This window comes from Delphinapterus leucas, chromosome 11 (genome assembly GCF_059928025.1).
Source record: "Delphinapterus leucas isolate spDelLeu-1000000601 "Yukka" chromosome 11, BTC_Dleu_Yukka2, whole genome shotgun sequence".
NCBI lineage: Eukaryota > Metazoa > Chordata > Mammalia > Artiodactyla > Monodontidae > Delphinapterus > Delphinapterus leucas.
Window position 1 is genome coordinate 2,177,682 of NC_143139.1, and position 24,125 is coordinate 2,201,806.

Here is a 24,125-nt window from a genome sequence, read left to right on the forward strand (position 1 = left end):
GATGAATATAAGGTCTCAAGCAACCAATGCGTACTGCGGGCCCGTCGCACGCCTGACCTAATCATACTCTGAGAACGCTATCAACAGGCGTTTGTGGTCCAGTTAAGGAAACAGACTTACACAACTGAAACGATGAGAGAGCTCCACCACGCAGAACATTGTCCCATACAGCAAAGCCAGCACAGTGAGATTCCTGTGGAGAGAGCGATCCATTCATGACAGGTGTCGAGGAGAAGAAGAGCTGAGTTTAAAAAAGAAAAATCATAGAGGATACGCCTAGTAATAAAGGAGGGGCCAGAGCCATACTTTTGGCCTGAAATGTTTCCACGTCAGTGCCCAAACTATGAGTAATGGAAGCGGAATTACGGTTTCCTGAGGAGCCCGGGATGACCTTTCGGGTATCCTCAGGAATTAGGAGGTGGCAATGAACCGGGAGGGTCACTTCTTACTCAAAAGCAGCACCACCCGTGAACGGGAGGGCAGGGCAGGGCTGCTTGTCATGAGAATAGACTTTCAACAGGCCAAGAATGGGAACATCGTTCGAGCACAGGCAAGAAACTGGAGACACTTTCTTGAGAAAAGAGGAAACTTGCTGAAGCAAGATACACAGTGAAGGGGGACTTCAGCCATTCAAGCATCTGTGGGGGGCCTTGTCCTGCTAAATAGAGACCTCTGCTTAATTCCTAATGACCCTGATGATAAACTATCCTCTTTCCTTTTTTTTTTTTTTTTTTTTTTTTTTTTTTTTTGCGGTACGCGGGCCTCTCACCGCTGTGGCCTCTCCGGCTGCAGAGCACAGGCTCCGGACACGCAGGCTCAGCGGCCATGGCTCACGGGCCCAGCCGCTCCGCGGCATGTGGGATCCTCCTGGACCGGGGCAGGAGCCCGTGTCCCCTGCATCGGCAGGCGGACTCCCAACCACTGCGCCACCAGGGAAGCCCCTCCTCTTTCCTTTTTTGATCTATCACCAAGTTAAACTTGGGGAATGCTGCAGACCTAACAGCAGATGACTTGACGATATCTCTCTTGGTGTCAGAGAGAGAGAAGTCAGGGCCAGAAAATGATAATACCACTCAAAGAATGTTGATGAATGGTCCTGTCACGCTGGATGGAGGGCTTTATCGGGCTTTGCGGAATCTGTCTGTCCTTGGCTCTGCTCACTCAAAAATTCTATCAACAAAGACTTCCCTGGTGGCGCAGCGGTTAAGAATCCGCCTGCCAATGCAGGGGACACGGGTTCGATCCCCAGCCTGGGAAGATCCCACATGCCACAGAGCAACTAAGCCCGTGCGCCACAACTACTGAGCCTGTGCTCTAGAGCCCGCGAGCCGCAGCTACTGAAGACTGCGTGCCTAGAGCCCGTGCTCCACAACAAGAGAAGCCACCACAATGAGAAGCCCGCACACCACAATGAAGAGTAGCCCGCGCTGGCCGCAACTAGAGAAAGCCCGTGCGCAGCAACAACGACCCAATGCAGCCAAAATTTTTTAAATCAATCAATCAATCAATAAACTGCACACAAAAAATTCTATCAACAAGATGAAAACACAGAAGGAGATGCCATGGGATGTGGAAGGTATGGCTAATACATGAAGGGAGAAAAGTAGTATTCAGAAAGTATTCTTCTAAAACGATGGGCTGGAACTAAGGAGATGAAAGATATTAGGAATGCATGGAAAGCTGTGCAGCATACTCGATGCCCAGCAGAAGATGGTAAAGCTCTGGCTCAACAGTGCATCACAAGGAACGTCAGGGGAATCTAATGGGCTGGAAACTCGGTTTGACCTGTCGGGCGAGCTAGCTGTCCTGGATTAGCAGAATCAGAGGCAGCGGTCAGAGCCGTACGATGTTTTGGTCTGCATGGGTCACACCCCACCCCACACTGGTCAGACCCAATCTGAAATAGCGACTGTCCCAGGCACTCTGCTTCGAGAGTGACATTGACAAAACAGAAGAGAATCCGAGGAAGCTGAGGCATCTGCGAACTGGGAATGTTTAGCTCGGGGAGGTGACGTCTTAGCAGTGACGAGCATCCCCGAAAACCCTCAGGGGTGTCGGGTGGAAGCTCTCTCTCTGTGTAGCTCCAGGGAGAGGCCTAGGACCCATGGGTAAAGTCACAAGGAGGCAGATTTCAGCTCTGCATGAGGAAGAGATTTCTAACAACGAGAGTCTAAACCTAGGACCAGCGTACTCACGATGGGAGCTCCTTGGTGTGTGAGATACTCTCCCCGAGGCCGGGAGACCATCTGACTCAAAGGTTGGCAAGGGCCGCTCTGCCTTGGGGGGAATGTGGCCCACACGACCACGAGGAATCGCTGAGCTTCTCTGGGTTGTGACTGTGCCAGACAGGCTTTCTGGAAGGGCCGGGGCTTGTGTTAACCTCCCGTCTCTCCCCCTGACCGGCGCGCTCAGTACAGAGAGGGGAAGAAACTGAAGCCCAGGCCCAGCTACAGCAGCGTGGACCTCTCGGAAGTGGAGTGGGAGGACCGGGCCGGAACCGTGAGTGGGCGGCCGGGAGGGGGTCGGTTGGCTCGACAGTGGGTCCCGGGGCCACAGGCGCTGAGCTCAGCCCCCTCCCTTGGCCCAAAGCAGAAGCAGTGCCTCTAACGGGCAGCCCTCCCACCATCCACAGAGAGAACAGTCCCTTCCTCTGGGGCTGAAGTAGCACACGTCTGTGAGCCACAGAGTTTGGGTGTGAGGGCGTTTTAGGCTGGCCTGGGTGTTGGAAAACTTGCATCTCAGGGCTCGGCCACCGTGTTCCCTTGCCCATCAGCCCACTGGGAGCATCCTCTGAGTGAACTCCAGAATTCCAGCTAAAGGGAGCCTGGCAGCCGGTCTATATTGCCACCTGTAGCCTGCTTGCAGGAGAAAGGGGAAAGCGCAGCGTGTCCCCAGGGGTCACCTCCAAGGCAGTGTTCATGGCCTCATGGTCCGGTGTGAGCCGAGGTTCTATTGTCTGTTCTATTACTAATTCTATTATCTTTCCCCCTGAAGCTGAGGACAGCCATGATCAACAGGGAGACAGGGTCTCTCTCCATGGACGTGAAGGTTCCGCTGGACAGAGGGGTAAGGCGCTCGAGGGAAAGACTGGGGTCTGCTCCCAGGAAGCGGCGTCATGGTTAACTGGGGTTGGCGGTGGTGACAAAGGACCTGGCTGAATTCGAGCTAAAGCCTTGAGAGCTTGCTGGAGCCTGGAGGGCCCTAGTGGGGGGCCGGGCCCAGCGGGCATCGGCCCCATGGAGCACCGGCCGGGGAGCTACCGCTCTCCAGGGCCTGGTTCTCGGGGCCGCGGAGCGAGACCGTGGCCAGCCCAGCCCTTCGCAAATCGTCCTGCTGCCTGCCCTTTTGTTGTTTATGGTGGAAAGGGGGAAAGTGACAGTTAATTTTGCCAATCGTTAGCAGCTCTTGTAAAACATGTTATATGGGAAGAGGTTGAAAATAATTGCTACTCCGTAGAGCAATTTCCACCCATGGCAACCACAGATAATCAGGCCAGGTCCCCGCAGCCGTGCCATTCCTGTCACCACAGACCCTCGCGTCGCTTACAAAAGACCACTTCATCTTCTCGTTGAAAAGGTCCCACTGCGTTTGCACTGACGGGGCTTTGTCCCTTGACATATTTGCAAACGTCACCTCCTCCCTCACGGCCACCCCCGCATCCCCTCCGCTGCCCATCGGCCTCTGCGGAGAGAACGCGGGCATGGGTCGGCAACAATTAGATCCAAGTTCTTCCACAAACACGGACCTCCGTGGAAGCCTAACAGGAAAGCGCTGGGAAGGAAAGCAACTCTGCATTCCTTTTAGATGCGTGCGCTGGTTTTCACTGGGACACGTCTCATTTCTGTGGGATCTGCCTGCTGTCTATAAGCTCCGGGCTGAGAGGGGCCTCCCTCGGGCAGGCGGGGCAGCATCCCTGATGTCCCACCAGGCCCAGCAGGTCCTTCTCTTGATCCAAAAAGGCAGAGGTTTCTTCCACGCGCCTCCACCCTTATCCCAACCGGACCCCTGCTCCTGGGCACCAGGGAGCTTGCAGCCACCCGGCGCTGCCAGAGCACATCAGGTGGGACCTGCTTCCAGGCTACAATGTGAGTTCCACGCACAGGGCGAGGTCTAACTCAGACCAGCTCGGGAAGGGCTCCCAGTGCCGTGTCCTCATGTGGCCTTCACGCTTCTCAAAGCGACCGAGGGATGGTCCTAACCAGATCCAGGCAGCCTGGACATCTCCTGAAACTGCTGTCCAGCCCTTCAGAATGTGTTCACTGCTGTTAATAAACCGTCCAGGTAAAATTTGCAGTTTGACAAAGGCTTCCTGGCATGTGGTGCTCTGACATGAAGAAATAGGGTGATGCTGACCGTGGTCATGACCGGGGTGGACGTTTCCCAGCACATCGAGTTCTCGCCTTACCTCCACTGCAACGAATCATCATGATGATGCCAGCTCACATTTATTAGAAGCTGGACTACACTTCATAACCCTTCACTCACTTCCCACAACCCTGTGATGTATGTCCTGTCCTATCCCCATTTTACCGATGCGGAAATTCAGAAAGCAAAAACTTGCCCAGGGTGACGTAGACCAGCAGTCCCCAACCTTTTTTACACCAGGGGCCGGTCTCGTGGAAAACAATTTTTCCACGGATTGGGGCAGGAGGAGGATGGTTCAGGCAGTAACGCGAGCGGTGGGGAGCGAGGGGTACTGCGGATGAAGCTCTGCTCACCCGCCCGCCTGCCACCCACCTCCTGCTGTGCGGCCCGGCTCCTAACAGGCCATGGACCACTACTGGTCCGCGGCGCAGGGGTTGGGGACCCCTGAGGTAGACGATCAATCCAAGCCTGTGTGCTTGGGTCTGATTCTGACCACATGCTCCCGACCACGGCTGTGCAAGGCCTTCCTGTAGGACAGGCCCTGATTTCTTCACTCGCTCTCCAGAATTAAAGATTTCCCAGGTCTCTTTAGAGATGCCTTTCTGTCCCTTCTTTAAATTCACTGTCTTCTCCTCTCCCTCCACCCATTACATCATGACTCAGCCCTCTTTAATCAATCGTTCCTCTCTTTACTCTCATGCCCGGAAGCTACTGTGGCTGCCCGTGTTGGCGGGACACTTTGCTGGTACGAAGGACGCCATGGTGGAATCCAGCCTCTCACTGCTGTGGTGATGGTGCCCCTCCCTCAGCTCAGCCTACGTCTACCTTACGGGGTCCTCAGCAGAAACACCCTTCAGGTCGAGGCCCAGGGAGGCCTTCTTAGAGCATTGTGGGAATATCCGATATCATTCAAGCCATTCTCCTGGCAGGCCATAACCTGCTTGGTCATTTTCTCCAGGGGATTTTGCGTGTGTCCTTATTTCCCAGGGATTAATTCAGACCTTTCTCCATCTCCCCTAAACTCCAGACAGGCAACTATGGTGGTGCAACTGAGGACAGTGGCAGCAGCCCAGCATGATTAGAGCAGGGCTCACAGACTCAAAAGCCTGCGGGGCCAGATCAGCCGGGTTCAGGAATGTAAATGAGAGAAGCAGACAAGCCTCCGTGCTGCGGAGCCTGGGAGCCACGGCAGGCTGCAGAGTGCGGGCCCCTCGGAAGGATTCGGCTAGGAATCCATGCTGTTAAGTGTGTGCAACTAATTCCAAAAATGTGAGAAACACAGTCTGGCCCAATATCTAGGGTCTCCAACTTGTGAGGAGCCCACGAGCTAAAGAGGCTTCAACCCTTGAATCAAGAGAAGTACACTGGGTGAGATGATTGCTTATATGGCTCTTTCCCCAAAGGGCTTACCCCAGTCCATTTGGAATGGAACAACTAGAATTCAAGCAGAAATCTATTGTTATCATCTTGAAGTGTCAGAGAACAGAATTTGGGCTCCCAGAGTGTCATAAAATGAGGGGAGATACTCCAGAAATGAGGGAGTCACAGGTGGGTTGGCCCTAACATATGTATGCAAGTTCCTCTCAAATTCCTGACTGACCTTGAAGCTACACGTCTCCAGGGAGACTCTAGACAACAGCTTGAGAGCTGAAAGTCAGAGCAGGGACTTCGCTGCTTCCTGTGGTCCTGGGGAAAATTTGGAGTCGCACCAGGGTGAGGAGGCTCAGTAAATACCTCAGAATTTTCTTTGAAAGCACAGAAGAACTACACCTTGAGAGTAAAGACTATGTCCCAAGACCAAGGGATTCACCCAAGACCTAAAGACAAAGTTGAAGCAGACCCACCCTAACGAAAATGTAATCCAAGTCTCTGCAAGCTCAAGGTGGTCAGCCAGTCATTTCTCTGCTGAGTAAAGTAGAAATCAACACTCCCTGGAGGAAGAAAGAGCATCTACAACCTATTCTCCACAATAGCCAGTAGACACATGAAGAAACAAGATGACGTTTCCTTTCTTAACAAAGAGTTAAGAGAAAAAGCAGTCTTATATGTGATCCATAGATGACCCAGCTCTTGAAATTAGAAGAAGGACTTTCAAGCAGATATGATAAATATGCACAAGGAATTAAAGGAAAAGATGGTCATCATGAGTGAACAGATGGAGAATCTCAGCAGAGAAATGTTTGGGATTTAATCAAAGAAGCAGAACCACTACAAGTGATATGAATATAGGGTTTTATTGTAGGGGGTAGACCTAATGAAATGGTATCTACAGAAGGCAGGTGTCTCTGCCTCTAGTCATGAGCTTGAAGTCGTAGGTTGGCAGGGCCAGCGATTGGGAAGGAAAACTGGATGAGATGTGGGAGAAAGCAAGAACAAACTGGAACCCATGAGGAAGAATAGGAGCCCATGAGGACAAACTAAAACCAGCATCTGTCTCTCACTATCTCCAGCCACAAGGATGTGGGACCTGCAGAAGGAGCTCGTGCCCTTCACCTGGGCCTGCACGCGCACTGGCTCAGATCTCAGACAGACTGAAGGAGGAGGTCCAGTGGCAGCTGCCCGTCCCAAGAAGGGAAGCCAGCAGAGCAGAGTGAGCTGCCGCAGGGCCCGATGTGCTGTACCCACCTCCAGTGTGTAACACGGCCGCGGCTTTGCTCTCCCTTACAAATCTCATGCAGACTCCTCATCTGGCCAACCCTAATTTGGAACCATACAGGGAAGTGAGTCTGAAAAACATGTAATCCCAGCTTAGCTGACTTGACACAGTGTAAAACCAGCACAAGAACCGAGTGGAAATTCTAAAACTGAAGAGTACAAGACCTGAAAGGAAATTTCTACAGGATGGAATTAACAGCAGATGGGAGGGGAAAAGGACAGTGACTGTGAAGACAAATAGAAATTATCCAATGTAAAGAACAGAAAGAAAAGTTTTTTAAAAAGTTATTCTTCAGTTACCTGTGGGGTAATATCAAGTGGTCTAACATATGTCCTTAGAGTCCCAGAAGGAAGGAGAAAGGACAGAACAGAAAAAAGTATTTGAAAAACTAATGCCCCAAATGTCCTGAGTTTAGTGAAAAACATCAACCAATAGATGCAAGATTCTCAGCAAAACCAAGCAGAGTTAAAAAAAAAAATCCACACCTAAACACACCACAGTCTACCTGCTGTGAATCAAAGAGAAGGGAAAATCTTTTTTTTTAATAAATTTATTTACTTATTTATTTATTTTTGGCTACGCTGTGTCTTCGTTGCTGCGCGCGAGCTTTTCTCTAGTTGCGGCGAGTGGGAGCTGCTCTTCATTGCAGTGCAAGGGCTTCTCACTGTGGTGGCCTCTCTCGTTACGGCGCACAGGCTATAGGTGCGCGGGCTTCAGTAGTTGTGACACGCGGGCTCTAGAGCCCAAGCTCAGTAGTTGTGGCACACGGGCTTAGTTGCTCCGTGGCATGTGGGATCTTCCCGGGCCAGGGCTCAAACCCGTGTCCCTTGCACTGACAGGCAGATTCCTAACCACTGTGCCACCAGGGAATTCCTGGGAAAATCTTATTTAAAAGCTAGAGGAAAACAGTAATAGGGGAAAACAATAGTAAGAATGATGGCTGACTTCTCATCAAAAACAATAACGTAATGTTGTTAAAAACCAAAAGAAAAAACTGTCAACCCTAAGTTCCGCATATAGAGGATATATCCTTCCAAAAAAAGGTGAAGTAAAGACAGATTCAGATAAAAGAGATCAGAGTTCATCACTCGGAGAAATGCTTGAGGAATTCTTCAGGCAGAAGAAAAATGACACAGATGGAAACTCAGATCAACACAAGGAAATGAACAGCATTGGAAATGGTAAATACGTGGGTGAAGTTAAAACTTCATTCATTTTTTAACTCCTCAAAAAGACAACTGACTATTTAAAGCAAAAATGTTGACATTGTATTGTAAGGTTTGTAACTTGTAGGATACATGGCAACTGCCACACACAGTGGAGTTATCCCCTTACATGAACAGATTAAAGGAAAACACCACATGGTCATCCCAACTGATATTGAAAGAGCATCTGACAAAATTTAACTGGGAACAGAAGGAAACTTCCTCCGTCTGATAAAAGGCATCTGTGAAAAAGCTCACTTTTAATGATGAAAGATTGAGCACTTTCTCCCTAAGGTTGTGAACAAGGTAAGGGTATCTGGTTTCACCACTTCTGTTAACACTGCTCTGGACCTTCCAGGACCTATCTTTGCAATAAGGCAAAGAAACAAAATAAAAGCACAAAAATCAGGAAAGGAAGAAGTAAAACTCTCTTTGTTCACAGTAAGACGATTGTTTACACAGAAAATCCCAAGAATCTGCAAAACAACTGCTGGAACTAACAGGTAATTGAGCAAGTTCACAGGATACAAAGTCAATATTATAAAACTCAATTGTATTTTTATATATAGGAGCAAACATTTGGAAAATGAAATTACTTTTAAGTTCCAACTTCAATAGCATCAAACAATATAAAATACTTAGGAATCAATTTAACAAAGACATATACAACCTCTACATTGAAAATGACATAACACTGCAGGAAACATGTCAAAGAAAAAAATAAATAGAAAGATATAACCATGTGTATGGGTTGTAAGATCACTACTTCTAAGATGTCCATTCTGCCCAAATTGATCTATAGATCCAACACAATCCCAATAAAAAGTTGAACAGACTTCTTCTAGACATAGAAGACGGTGACTCTAAAATTTATATGAATATGCAAAGGACCTAAAATGGTCAAAACTGTCGAAAAAAAGAACAAATTTGGACGATTCACACTACCTGATTTCAAAATTTACTGCAAAGCTGCAGTAACCAAGCAGAATGGTATTGACATATGAATAGACAAATGGATTGATAGAATGGAATAGAGACTCCAGAAATAAACTCACATGTCATCAGTAAAGACACTTTGACAAATCAATGGAGAAAGGAAAATCTTTTCAACAAATGGTGCTGGAACAACTGAATAAATGTATGAAAAAAATAAACGTTGAGACACACTCACACACAAAAATATTTGAGATATACCGTAGCTCTCAATGTAAACCCTAAAACGGTAAGCCTCCTACAAGAAAATGTAACTGAAAGTCTTCACCACCTGAGGTTTTGCAAAGATTTCTTAGACAGAACATGAAAAGCACTAAACATTAAATAACATTTGATAAATTGAACTTCATCGAAAGGCACAATTAAGAAAATGAAAAAGCAAGGCACAGACTGTGTCCAGACGATAAAGAACTTCTCCAAATCATTAACAAAAAGACTAACAGCCCAACAAAAATGGGCAAAATACTTGAGCAGACACTTCACGAATGAAGAAACAGACGCGACCCACAAGCTCACAGAAAGATGCCCAGCAACTTTAGCCGTCAGGAAGGTGCAGATTAAAACTACTTTCATACCCTCTAGCATGGCTGAAATTTAAAAGACTGGGAACACCAAAGGCTGGCAAAGACGTGCAGAAACCGGAACTCGTACATTGCTAGTCAAAGTACAATAAAATAACTGGGACATTGGCAGTGTTTTCTAAAGGCAAACATGATTCACCATATGACCCAGCAATTCCATTCCTGGTATTTACCAAGAGAAATGAAAACACATGTCCACAGGAAGAACGTTCACAGCAGCTTTATTCATAATAGCCCCAAACTGGAAACACCACAGATGACCACCCAGGGGTGAACATAGAAGCAAGTCCACCCTGGAGTACTTACTACTTGGCAGAGGGAAGGAGCACACTGCTGACACGCTCAGCAGCACGGATGGGTCTTAAGGACATTACGTGGAGCAGAAGAAACCGACACAAAAGGACATGTGACAGGAAAACAGGGACACCTAACCTGCGGGGATGGAGCTCAGAACAGAGCGCGCCCATGGAAGGTGCAGGGATTGAAACCGAAGGAAGCAAAGAGATGGCAGGGGATGCAAACATTCTGTATCTCCACCACAGAGGTAATTGCATGGCTGTGTACATTTATCAAACTAATGGAATGACACACTTAGATGTGTGCATTTCACCTTTTTCTTCCATTAAAAAAAAGAGAGAGTATGAAAACAATTTTTAAATGCTCTCTAGTTCCAGACTCAAGCCAGCCCCAAGCCAGCCCCATCTCCTCCGTTGCTGGGCCCCAGCTGCCCCGTAGCTCCCAGGGCCTCCCCCAACTGCCAGAAGGCCTGCCTGAAGCAGCGGGGACAGGAGGGCATCACGGAAGATGAGGCCCGTGCTGGGAACTGATCTTTGGGGTTTGGTCCACAGCTGGTTTCCTATAGAAGCAAAACTTTTTTGCCACCTTCTCCCGCCACGTCCCCTGCAACACCTTACTCCAGTTTCCAACATGGAAGTAAAAAAGCCAGAAAGAGGTGAAGGAAATAAGAACAGCCCCCGAGCCCAGCACAGTGTGTAGCTTTCCCAGAAGCATCCGCTGTGTCTGTGGACGGCACAGCCCGCAGGGCTTCGGAGCCCGGAGTGAACCCTGCTCTTCCCGTACTGGCCCACTAAAAACATCCTCACCACCTCCCAGTGGCCTATGCAGGGGATGCTCTCATTACTCCTGACTTACGAGCAAGAACTGCAATGCCTGGGTGAAGTCACTTACCCAAGCGTACACAGCCTGTGAGTGGCCGGCTTGGCTTAGACCAGGTCTGTCTGATGCCCTTGCCTGTCCTTAGCCACTGTGCCCCCTCCCCATACCCTGACTTGTGCAAATTCAACTAAACCTAAAAATGGCAGCTTTGAAAGGAAAAAGCAGCTGTCAAGGGCACTGTGGCCTGAGGGGTCTGGGCTCCAGACCAGGGGGTGGCTGTAGGTGGGGCGTGCAGGTGGCTCGTACAGGTGTGAGCTCAGCTGGCAGCCTTCTCTGGTCCCACCTGAACCATAGTCGCTGCCCAGCGCAGGGACTACCAGCCACCCAGGCTCTCTAGTTAACTGACATTTACTAAAATTAGAAACTTCTATTCCTGAGTCGCACATGTGGTGGCTTGTGGCCCCATATGGGACAACGCAGGTCTGGACCGTGGCCCTGCATTCAGGCACCCCCCAGGGGCTGCAGCGTGCTGGTGGGAGGGGATCTGCCTGTGGCGTCACTGAGAGGAGATGTGAGGGGGCGGGGTTGGGGGGATGTAAGAAGTAGTGGAGGAGCACCAGGCATCAGGTGGGAAGGGAGGGAGGGGATGGGAGGGAGGGAGGGGGTGGGGGAGGGGGGAGGGAGGGGGAGGGGAAGGAGGGAGGGGAGGAAAGGGAGGCGGGAGGGGAGGGAGGGGAGGGACGGTTGGCACTCCCTCCCCAGCAAGCACCTTTCCTGGTGCCTCTTTCAGAAGCGAGTTCTTTTCCTGACCAACGACTACTTCTTCACGGACATCAGTGACACGCCTTTCAGGTGAGGGGCCGGGTCTTGTTTGCAGGGGAGGGATGGGTGCAACATGAAAGCCGACAGCTCAGGTGGGACTTTCAGGTCTGGAGGTGGATTTACTTATAGGTAGTTGGCAATTTTGTGGTAACAGAAAAAGACTCAGGTCTGCATTCTGAGGTCTGCACCTGCTTTGCCAGTGCAGCCCGGTATGCAGTACAGCCTGGTGTGCAGGGCCTGGAGCCACCACTCAGAGGCTGTGTGACCTTAGTCAAGTTTCTCAACCTCTGTGCTTTAGGTTCCACATCTGTAAAGTCGGGGTAATAATAGCTGCGTTTTGGCGGAACTGGGTGGATTAAATGACATGATCTACCTAGAGATTTAAAGCAACGCAGTCATAAGCTATTGTAAGATGAAAGATGGGATTTGAAGATCCCTCAGGTTCCCTCCCACCACATAAGTATTCACTCTAGTGTCATACAGTTTAGGGAACAAGTGGGGCTTCTCTCTGAATTACCCATTTCTCAGTGAAGGGTGGTTCCCAGCCCTGACTGCTCCTGGAGCACCTGTGGGTCCTTGTAACATCGCCAGCGTCCAGGTCCTCCTTCTTACCTTACTTGGCATTCCTGGGGTGGGCCCGGGCGCTCATACCCTGTAAAGCCCCCAGACCCGAGTGGTTCAGGTATCCAGCCAAGGTTCAGAAGCGATGCTTTTCCTGACGAAGGCATGGTGGGATTCTCCAGGCAGGAGGGGCTTCCCGACTGCGGGACGCGTGGGATACAGAGACCCCTCCCCATCCCTGGGGGCCCCGATAGGTCCAGGGTGAATCTGACAAAATGAGAGTGTGGAGGGGGCCCTTGTCCTGTCGTGTCCAGCGCCCTTCCCAGGAAAAAGGCTGATGACAAAACAGAAGTGCTTCCTGGGTTTTGGAGGGGACGCCGAGGGCCAGGGCGGGAGGGGGCTGGCCGTGCGCCCTGTCGTGGGTGTGGGAGGCTCGGAAGCTCAGAGGACAAAGCTGGGCTGGGCCGGGCACCAGCTGGTGGTGAGCCGGCGTCCTTCACTCTGCCAACAGTTTGGGAGTGGTGCTGTCCCGCGGCCACGGCGAATACGTCCTCCTGGGGAACACGTCTGTGGAAGAAGGTGGGTCGGCCGGCGCCCAGGGCTGGCGGACAGTTCGGAGGAAAACTGGTTTCTCCGGGAACACGGGGCAGGGCCATCCCGGCAGGGGCTCTGCGGGCAGGGCTACGTGGCTAGAGGGGCCTGGCATCCCAGGTTCCAGGGCCCGCAGGGTCTGCTGGACAGTCGCCACAACCCACGGAGTCTAAGACCTGCCAGACAGGTGGTCAGACTCTGGGCGGCCTTGCTGGACGGGGCGGGGATTACCTGTCAGACCACCCACAGGGACAGAAGAGGCCTGGGAGGGCGAGTGGGCAGATCCGTGGCCGCTCGCTGGGGCTGCCCCCAAAACTGGCCGGCTTCTCTGTTCTGGGAGCCCCGCTCCGCCCAGCGCCTCCAGGGCAGGGTCCCTCCTGCCCCTCCCGGCTCCCACTGGCCCTGGGCTTGCGGCTGCTACTCTCCCGTCTCTGCCTCGGTCATCACACAGCTTCTCCCCTCGTGCGTCTCAATTTTCCCTTCTTACCAGCGACCTCATCTTTTTTTTTTTTTTTTTGCGGTTCGCGATCCTCTCACTGTTGTGGCCCCTCCCGCTGCGGAGCACAGGCTCCGGACGCGCAGGCTCAGCAGCCATGGCTCACGAGCCCAGCCGCTCCAGGCATGTGGGATCTTCCCGGACCGGGGCACAAACCCGTGTCCCCTGCATCGGCAGGTGGACTCCCAACCACTGCGCCACCAGGGAAGCCCAGCAACCTCATCTTAACTTGGTTACATCTGCCATGATCCTATTTCCAGATAAGGTCACGTCCACAGAGACTGGGGTTGACACATCACACATCTTTGGGGGACACAATTCCACCCATTACAGGAGCCTGTGGGATGTGAATGGGGATGGGAGGAGGCGCGTTGCAAGAGGATGGGAGAGAGACCCTCCACCCCCACCCGCCCTGGACTTGCAGCTGCCTGGGCGCCCTGGGAGAACAAAACCCACGTGAGCCCTTGACATGTCAGGAGGTCCTTGGACGACGTGGCCACAGCCCTTGAACCTCACGTTCTGTCTGTTCTTCCATTTCCGACCCTTGGATCATGTCATCCCCCCGTCTTTCCCCTCCATCCTGCTCACCCCCACTCTCTCCTGGAAACCACACCCGCAGGTCTTCCTTGCTCTGACCTTCTCCAGAGGGATCTTCCTATAAATCCACACTGGACAGTGCCGCTGCTAAAGACCTTCCGTGACCTGCGGCCCCTTTTCATCTCTCCTCGCCCGAAGCTTCAGGGTCTGCCCTGGGCTGTGCTGCCCCACCCTCTGACCCCAGCCCACCCAGACACATCTGCGGTCACTTTGCCGGGAGCTGTCCCAGGAGGAGCCTCCCCCAGGGTTCCTGTCACAGCTTCTGTCCATGACGCCAGGACACTGACCTTCCCTGTCTCCCACTGTCCCCCCAGCAACCAAACTCCCTGGGCCTCCTTCTTCCTTCCTCTTCTTCTCTTCCTCTTCCCAGACGTGCCCAGATGTCACCACTGCAGGACAGAGGGTACATCCCTTACCCTCTCTGTGGTGAGACCCACCAGGCGTCCAGGGGCTTCCGGTGGGGAAGGCCATCGCCCCTGAGCTGTCCGCCTGTGTCTGTTTGTCCAGCACCATGTTCAGTGACTCCACAGAGGCCCTCGGCATGTCCATCATCCTTTCCTTCAATTAACAGATCTTAATTGAGCACCAGCTCATCTTTCAGCACCAGTGGGCGCACAGGAGGGCATTCGTCCGTTCAGTCGGTCAACAAACACGTGCTGAGCACGCAGCCACAGACACGCAGGGCCCCGCGGCTCGGTTCGGTACAGTGAAGCCAGGGAAGCCGATGTCTCCTTGAGGGCGATCCCATCGGGCGGGTCCAGGAGGCAGTGGGAGGGAAAGCGTTTCGGAAGCAACGTGACAGTGACAACAGCGGGACCTGTGCTGGCCCAGCCGTCCTGTGGGTTGAGATTCTGCTCTGCCCGAGAACAAGGCAGGACACGGCCCAGCCCTTCCCCGATGCTATTTCTAGAGCACTCGGTACACAAACTCTGGGCAGTGGGTGAGCGTGGACTTTGCTTTCAGGCCTGCACGACCTGCTTCACCCGGACCTGAGCCTGGCCAGCGACTGGTGAGGACGGGGGTTTGGGGCAGGGGAAACAGGGCAGGGTGTGGGCTCGGGTAACGGGCTCCGTGGGTTCCAGGATCTACTGCGTCACGGACATCGACCCCGAGCACCGCAGGCTCAGCCAGCTGGAGGCCGTGGTCCGCTTCCTGACCAGGCGGGACCCAGCCCTGGAGTGTGAGTGACTCTCCGGCCCCGAAGCTCAGGACTCCGTGGGGACAGTGGGCTGGGAAGAGGGGCCCCATTTGCCGACCTCACGATGGCTTAGGGAGAACAGGGAGTCCCCAGAGGAGAGGACAGAGCCAGCCTCACTGGGGCCACGCCGGTGACTGAGAGCTCTGGGACCTGCAGGGGCACAGGTGTGTCCCCACGGCAGGGAGCGGGGTCTCTTTAAGCGTCTGTCACCCAGGCACTGTTAAGGCTCCCACAGTGAAGGATGCTGGCCTGCCCATCAGGTCCGTCCCCACCCCCAGCCAGTAGCTGATGTCTGCCCCCTCAAGTCCTCGTCTCCTGGACGCTGTGTCTGTTGAGTGTTTCCTAAGCCGGGTTCCCAGGTGACCCCACGTCCCTGCACTAATGCAGCTGGGGAGTCACAGGGCCACCCTCCACATGGTCCCTTTTCTTCCTCTTTGGAAGGAGGCACGGGTCATCCTGTCCCATCAGCGTCCCACTGAGGAGAAGACCCCGCTTCCCGTGCCCGCCTGACAAGGCCTCATTCATTCATTCATTCCACCCACAAGTCTGTACCGGGACTGTGGGGGCAGAGGGGCAGTGAAGCTGCCAATGACCCACAGGCCAGGCCCTTGTGCTCACGGGGCCTGTGCTCTAGGGGAGGAGACAGGTAACCGGGAAGCGGCACGTGTGTTGACGCAGGGGGTGTAAAGCCGTGAGTAGGTGCCATAGGGGGAGAGGGGCTTTTCTAACCGTGGTCGGGGGGCCCCTCGTCAGGAGGCGTCACTGCAGCTGAGGACAGAAAGGAGCCACCGAGTGGATCTCCTCGGGGGTCATGAAAACGTTGTGCTGTGGAGGTGAGGGCTGCCCGTCTCCGTGCAGGTGTAAATGCCCGGACTGCACGCTATCGGTCGGGTGTGTGCTGTGTGGATTTCACCACAGTGAACGTAATAATCGTGTTAGAGGGGTGGAGGGAAAAGAAAGGGCCGTCCTCCAAGGCAGGTTTAGGCGCTCGGGGAGGTGTGGGCACAATGGAGCCCAGTGGCGAGAGGGAGGGGAGGGGAGGGCCGCTGGCGGGTGGGCCTCCTGATTTCATGGAGCCCAAGAGCTGGAAAGGCCTGGCAGTCCCTTGGTTCTGCCCACACGGTGGAGGCTGAGGACGTGGCCTCCTGGCCCCCTGAGCTGACCTCCTCCAGCTCGAAGCACATCTCGTGCCTGAAGTTCAGGGCCCCTGGATGGGGCTGAGCTGAGCTCCCGACCACAGGGGGAGTAAGAGGGTGGTCTCCATATTTTGCCCCAGGCGACGAGGAACTATTGCAGGAGCTGCTGTTTGACGCGGTGGTGACGGCCCCCATGGAGGCGCACTGGACGGCACTGTCCCTCAACACCTCCGAGTACGTCCGGGTGGGGCTGAGGGTCCCGCCCCTGGGGTCCCTGGGCTGAAGCAGGGCCTCCCGCTGTGTCCTTTGTCCTGAGAGGAGGGTGGGAAGGTGTGGGAGGGACAGCCCCAGGACAGCAGGGACTTGGCAAAGCTTCCTCAAGGCCCCTGCTGCTGCCCCCTCCCCTCCCAGGGAACACCCAGCCCACGCCCCGTGGCCCAGTTCCCAGAACCCCTCCCTTGGGGCCGGGCTCTGGCTGTGAGAGCCCATTAGCCAAAGGGCCCGGAGAGAGCGGTTCAAGCCGACCGGGGCCTCGTTTCCAGCAGGGAAGGTGAGTCCAAACCCCGTGGGTTTCCTCTTCCCCTCTGCTCTTTGTCACCTGGAGCTCTGGTGTTTAGCAGAAAGGTAGAAAGAAGAGATGAATGGACGTGAGTGTGTGCATGCATGTGAGTGCCAGGAGGGTGTAAGGTACTAATGAGGTAAAGGATGCAGGGGCCACACCTGTTCCTGAACAGTAAGAGTCAACTTCGACATCAGGACGACGTCAGACCTCTCCTAGCGCTGTCCTCATGAAAACACCGACAGAATCTTATAGGAACAAACACCTGTTTAAAAAGCAAGACGCAGAACTGTGCCTGGTGGTACGCTACCATTTCTATCAAAGGGGGAAAAACATAATATAGGGGGTGTGTATGTATAAAAAATCTATGGAAGGCTGTATAGGAAACAGTTCTCACTGGTTGCTTCTGGTTAGAAGAATGGGTAACTGAAACAGGGATGGAGGGACACTTTTCACTATATAACTTGGCCTCTCACTGCTGTGGCCTCTTGTGTCGGGGAGCACAGGCTCCGGACGTGCAGGCCCAGCGGCCATGGCTCACGGGCCCAGCCGCTCCGCGGCATGTGGGATCCTCCCGGACCGGGGCACGAACCCGTGTCCCCTGCATCGGCAGGTGGACTCTCAACCACTGCGCCACCAGGGAAGCCCACTATATAACTTTTTGATACCAATTTGAGCCATGTGACTATATTATCTATTCAAAATTAAATAAAACTAAAGAATGAAGAATACAGAGGGCCAGGCACTGTTCCAAGTGCTTAGTGCACATTAAGCCTTTTGATCCTCACAGCAACCCTACAATATAGGTCCTATCATTATCCCCACTTTACAGATGAGGAAGCCGAGGCAGAATGAGATAAGTAATTTGCCCAAGGTCACCTGCCTCATAAGTGGCCGAGCTGGAGTCAAAACCAGGCAGCCTGTTTCCAGGGTCCAGACTCTTGGCCCCTGTACTGTCCTGCCTTCTACAGTGGGGGCTGGCTCACTAGGTTTGGAGAGAAGACACAATCTTTATCTTTCCAAGTTCAGAAATTAGCTGATTTTTTAATGTTGGGAAACATTGAGGAACACATATTCCTGACCAGGGAAAGAATATCTCAGGAGAGATGACCTGGAGTCATCAAAACAGCATGGTACTGGCAGAAAAACAGAGACATAGATCAATGGAACAGAACTGAGAGCGGAGAAATAAACCCACACATATGCAGACAAGTACTGTTTGACAAAGGAGCCAAGAATATACACTGGAGAAAGGATAGTCTCTTTAACAAATGGTGTCAGGAAAACTGGACAGCCATATGCAAAAAAAAAAAAAAAAAGAAAGAAAGAAAGAAAAGAAGCTAGACCACTGTCTCACACCATACACAAAAATCAGCCTAAATGGATTAAAGACTTTAATGTAAGACCTGAAATCATAAAACTGCTAGAAGAAAACATAGGTGGTATGAAGTTAATTCGGAAGAACAGGCAAGAATTGCCAGGAAAACGCTGAAAAAAAAAGGCAACAAAGGAAGGCTGATCCCACAAAATAGTAAAACGCTACAGAACCTCTGCAACTTATAAAGTGTGGTTTTGACACAGGAACAGACAGGCAGACCAAGGGAATGGAAAAGAAAATCCACAAATTCATCTAAATGCACGTGGAAATTTAGTGTATGACAAGGGCGTCGTGTCAGACCAGGGAGGGAAAGATGGACTGTGTAATACTAACCGGTTTGAGCGCCATCTGCAGAGCGATAACGCTGTATTCTTTCCTCACACCGTAGACCTGGATAAAGTCCAAATGACTCAGAGATTTAAATGTAGAAAATGAAACCGTATAAGCGCTAGAAGAAACCATGAGCCAGTTGCTGTACAATCTAGGAGTGGGGAAATCTTTCCCAGCAATGGCTCAGAATTCAGAAGCAATAAGGGAATGACTGATAAATTTAACAACATAAAATGTTTATTTGGCAAAAAAAAAAAAAAAAAAAAAAACATGAGCAAGGTGAAAAGAGAAATGACAAACTGGAAAACTGTTGGCAACTTAAAAAAACAAAGAAAGAGTGACTGTCCCTATATTACATATTTGTGATAGATAACTTCAACAATAGAGAAGTGAACGACAAACCACTTACGGGGAAAATGACCAAGAGGCAGTTCAGAGACTTCATGCAGCTAGTCCTCAGTTGTATGAAAAAGTGCTCAATCCAGCTCATAATAAAAGGATTGCAAATTGAAGGTGGACTGAGGTTGTACTTGTCATTTAGACTGACAAACATTTACGTTTGCTGACGGGCATTGTTACGAGACCGTGGGGAATCAGACACTCTTGTGCGCTGTTGGTGGGAATGCAAAATGTTTCAAAGCCTGTGGAGGGGAATCTGACAGTATCTACCAAAGTGACATATGCATTTACACCCTGACCAACGATCGTGCTCCTGGGAATGAATCCCAAAGACATACACGTGAGCTATTTGTTACAGCACCGTTCGTAACAGTAAAAGATTGGAAATAACCTAAATGTCCATTAGTAGGAGCCTAGTTAAATAAACCCTGGTGGATCCACCTAATGGAATACTATGTAGCCTTGAAAATTGAGAACTATGTATATTGTCATGGAAGGTCTCACCAATGGAGAAAATTGTGTATAATAATACCCTGCTGTTTATCTAAAAGAGAAAATGCAAATATATCTTCATTGTTACTTACACGCATATAAACATATATATGTATGTGCATATATATCTACACATTTTAATGGAAAAAGAAACAAGTAAACAAAAAAGGTTACTTGTAGGAAGAGTGAAGGAACAGAGGGATGGAGACAGAAACAGACTTCTGAATATGCCTTATTTTGCGTTTGACTTTGGAACCATGTAAATGCTTTATATCATTATAAAACAAAATTAAATTTTAAGAAATAAGCTCTAAAAATCTGAAAGCAAATGAAACAAGTGAACCTGGCTGTGTAGCAGGCTCGTGTGATGACCACACGTCAGGGGCTTCTTTCAAGGGACTTGGAAACAGAGCTGTAAACACTAAACAAAATCTTTATTGGCACTGTTCTTCTCAAACTACATGGATAGACAGAGCACATAGTATTGTTAATGTCATTAGGAACAAGATTTTCAACAAACGAGAAAAGAGGTGCAAATTTTTTAAATCAGAGAAGTTTAGATGGGACCCTAAATACGAATTGGAAATATCAATGAACTCATGTATTTTCCCTGAAAGAAACAAAGAAGGGATCCTCGTCCACTGAAAGGACCAACCTCAGTGAGCACCCCAGACCCAGCTTGTGGACTTCCAATATCTACTTTAAGAAGTTCTCACTAAAATGAGTCAGTGATCCCTGGAGAAGTGTCTGATTCCAGGTCAGGGGCAAGGGGTGGACAGAATGAGCTGGGGGCACCTTGTCATCCCAGGGGCAAGTCATCAAAGACTAAGGAGGTTTTGCCAACAGGACGTCAGAGCCGCACTGAAGGGGCTCTCGCCGGCCAGACGAGAGGCAGTCAGACCAGCATCACCGGTAACAACAGCAGTGGGTAAGAGCACAGTAAACGTGCTAAAATCCTGCGCTCAAAGTAATACTGAAGGAAAAATCTTCTTGGTCACCTTTGGAAGATGTTAGGAAACCAATTCATACTTGTACCAACTGGTGAAGAAACAGAGACACAATTCTTTATCCTGCCTCTTCTTACAAATTATGCCTCAGGATAAACAGATGTTGAGGAGAAGTTTTTCTTTAGTCAAGTATAAATAGAATAAAGAAGAAACCAAGGGGGCTTCCCTGGTGGCACAGTGGTTAAGAATCCGCCTGCCAATGCAGGGGACACATGTTTGAGCCCTGGTCTGGGAAGATCCCACATGCCGTGGAGCAGCTAAGCCTGTGCACCACAACTACTGAGCCTGCGCTCTAGAGCCCGCAAGCCACAACTACTGAGACCGCAAGCCACAACTACTGAAGCCCGCGTGCCTAGAGCCCGTGCTCCGCAGCAAGAGAAGCCCGTGCACTGCAACAAAGAGTAGCCCCTGTTTGCCACAGCTAGAGAAACCCCATGCACAGCAACGAAGACCCAACACAGCCAAAAATAAATTTAAAAAAAAACAAACAGTGAGATGTCACCTTATACCTGTTGGAATGACTGTTATCAAAAAGACAAGCAATGACAAGTGTTGGCAAGGATGTGGAGAAAGGGGAACACTTGTGCACTGTTGGTGGGAACGTAAACTGATTTTGACACTATGGAAAACAGTATGGAGGTTCCTCAAGAAATTAAAAATAGAACTACCACAGGACCCAGCAATCCCACTTCTGGGTGTTTATCCAAAGAAAACAGAAGCAGACTATTGAAGAGGTGTCTGCACCCTCCTGTTCACTGCAGCCTTGTTCACAGTAGCCAAGACACGGAAACAACCCAAGTGTCCGCTGATGGATGAACGGATAAAGAAGGTGTGGTGTGTATATTCAATGGAATATTACTCAGCCTTTAAAAAGAGGAAATTCCTGCCATTTGCAACAACATGGATGAACCTAGAGGGCATTGTGTTAAGTGAAATAAGTCAGACAGAAAAAGATGAATACTGCACTGTATCACTTATATGTGAGATCTAAAAAAAAAGTGTAACTCATAGAAACATGGAGTACAAAAACGGTTGCCGGGGGCTGGCGGTGGGATACATGCATGGGGAGAGGCTGGTGAAGGGCACGGACTTCCAGCTGTAAAATGAATAAGGCCTGAGGGTGGTGATTCTAGCTGGAACACTGGATTGTGTAACTGAGATTAGTTAAGGGAATAGAACTTAAATGTTCACGTGCACGCGCCGTGCACACACACGCGCACCCACAATGGAGGGAATCCTCTCACAGTGTGTACCTATATCAAATCACCATAATGTACACTTCATCTATCTTACAGTTTTATGTCCGTTATACGTCAGTAAGGTTGACATTTCAAAAAAGGTGACTCTCCCAGGTGGGGCATGGTCCCCACAGGGCCTCTCCGGGACCGTGAGAGAAGGAACAGCGCCCTCCAGCCCGCAGGCTCTCCCAAGTCTTGTTGGCAAAGGCGTGAGCTCTGCCCAGACCCCTCTTTGTGGATGTGGACAGTCTTCTCCATCCCCATCTCAGGAATAAGGCAAACATTTGAAAAGGGCTTCACATGGCGAGGTACTAAGTGTGTGCTGGTCACAAGGAGTTAATTTCCTTAGGTCCCAGGACAAAATCTCTCTTCCTGGGTTCCTTCTGTCTTCCAGAGCTAACTCCCCACAAAGCTGCATGCACGCAGAGGGGCAGAGGCCCAGGGGACCCACGAACGAGGGCAGGTGCAGCCCAGGGATGCTCACAGCAGACGGCCAGCAGCATCCCCTCGAGAGACCAACCCACCTCCCCCACCCACCCCAGTCAGAAGGCCCGGCGCCGGGAGAGGCCTGCAGGTCCTCCCAGTACCCCCATCCCTCCTCCCCGGGCACATGGTGATGCCTTCTGCTCTGTCTGCCCGCAGTGAGTCCGAGCATGTGGTGGACATGGCCTTCCTGGGCACCCGGGCCGGCCTCCTCAGAAGCAGCCTGTTCGTGGGCTCCGAAAAGGTCTCTGACAAGTGAGTCCTGTCGGAGGCCAGGGAGCGGGGTCCCTGGGGTGCCCCTGTGGTTTGCGGGCAGACCTGTGCCGGACTCCAAGAGTACGGGGGGAGGAAGAGTTCGGGTTTACAGACTGGGACAGCCGGAGAAGCACCCCTTCCAGCCAGGCTTGGTCCCATCCTGGGCTCATCCCCATTCACTCCCAAGAGGGGAACCAGATGCGGTCTTCCCGCCGGGACAGATCTCTGAGCAATGGGCTGAATCTTCCGGCCATGCCCATCCTTTGTCGACAACTTTCCCCTCCCCCAAGCCCGAAATTCTCAGATGGGGGTGATTCTGCCCCCTACCCTGGAGACAGTTCTGGACGTCACAACTGGGGGAGGGCAGGGGGTTGCTACTGGCATCCAGTGGGTAGAGGCCAGGGATGCCGCGGCACAGCCCGCAGCGCACTGGACGGCCCCCAGCGGTTGCCGGGCCCAAAACGTCGGCGGTGCTGAGGCCGAGAAGCCCCGCTCCCAGCAAAGCCACCCGGGACCAGCCCACCAGGGTGTTGCACCCGGCACTGCAGCAAAGGGGGTGCCCGGGGGAGCATGCTGTGGATAGGGGAGCGAAGCCACCTGCCACTCTGCAGACCACGAGACTCAAGGCGGGGGGCCCGCGGCCACCTGGGGGGGACAGCCAAGAGGTCTCCTGCACAGACCTGACCCCAGTGTCCTTGCCTCCTGCCCACCCACGGCCCCAAGAGGGCGCCATCGGGGGGTCTTCCTCACGGACTCCAAGACAGACCCGCCATTTCCAGGAAGCAGAGGCTTCTAGGAAGAGGCATTAGGTGGCCCTCCCCCTCCCCACTCCCTCCCTGAGAGGTGGAAACCCAGGAAGCATCCTGCCTGGCCAGCCCTTCCTCCGCCGGTTAGAGACACGACAGGTGACCCAGGTGGACCAGATCCAGTGGGAGAACTGCAGACTCGCCCGAAGGCCTCGAGCCACCTGGGAACTTTCCTCCCCAAGCTCACCACCCTCATCCCCTTAAACTTCCTCCCCCAGTAGACAAAACGCACATCCACATCTTCCTGTGGCCCAGGTTGGACCGGGGACCACACCGGGCAGTGTGAGGGGAGGGTCTCGGACACCCCTGCACCCTCTCCAAAAGGCTTCCAAGAACGGAGGAGGGAAGTCGGTACAGACAGACCCTCCTGAGTCACGAACCAGCCCCACGAACACCCGCGCGTGCACTGCACACCTCCAGGGGGCTCCCCTTGCCTGGCCCCTGGCGTCATTGCAGCCCAGGACGGTGCAGCCAGGCAGGTGGGCTTCTGAGAGCCCTGAGCCAAGCACGCCCAGAATCAAACCTCAGTTATCCACCTGCAGGTTATCCACAGTCACTCTTTTAATCCCTACCAGATTCTCCCTGCTTCCCTCCCAGTCTGCTCTGGGCCAACACTCCCTTCGGTCGGCGGGCTGAGCCCAGCAGTGCAAAACCATAATTAGCAAGGTAGAGCTGCCCCCCGAAAGAAGACTCTACTGCCTGTGGCAGTAGCTGTTGCAGTAACCGTTTGGGGGAATTTATGACCCTCTATGACTCTACAGTTCCCTCCTGCAGACATGCTCATCGGCTTGACGAAGGGAAGTTAGGCTGTGCCCCAAACCAATGAACCCTGCAGCCAAGGAGTGTACAGAGAGGCGGAAG

General features: G+C 52.0%; 1 protein-coding gene across 1 annotated transcript in view; it reads left to right on the plus strand.

The window, feature by feature from the left end:
- CACNA2D4 (calcium voltage-gated channel auxiliary subunit alpha2delta 4) overlaps positions 1-24,125 on the plus strand; it is a 75,717-nt gene that overhangs the window by 16,586 nt on the left and 35,006 nt on the right. The window contains exons 14-21 of the mRNA XM_089920116.1: positions 2,413-2,499; positions 2,995-3,066; positions 11,707-11,768; positions 12,811-12,878; positions 14,947-14,992; positions 15,066-15,163; positions 16,458-16,551; positions 22,363-22,458. Coding sequence (XP_089776242.1) covers positions 2,413-2,499; positions 2,995-3,066; positions 11,707-11,768; positions 12,811-12,878; positions 14,947-14,992; positions 15,066-15,163; positions 16,458-16,551; positions 22,363-22,458 — 623 coding nt within the window. The remainder of the gene's footprint in view (positions 1-2,412; positions 2,500-2,994; positions 3,067-11,706; positions 11,769-12,810; positions 12,879-14,946; positions 14,993-15,065; positions 15,164-16,457; positions 16,552-22,362; positions 22,459-24,125) is intronic.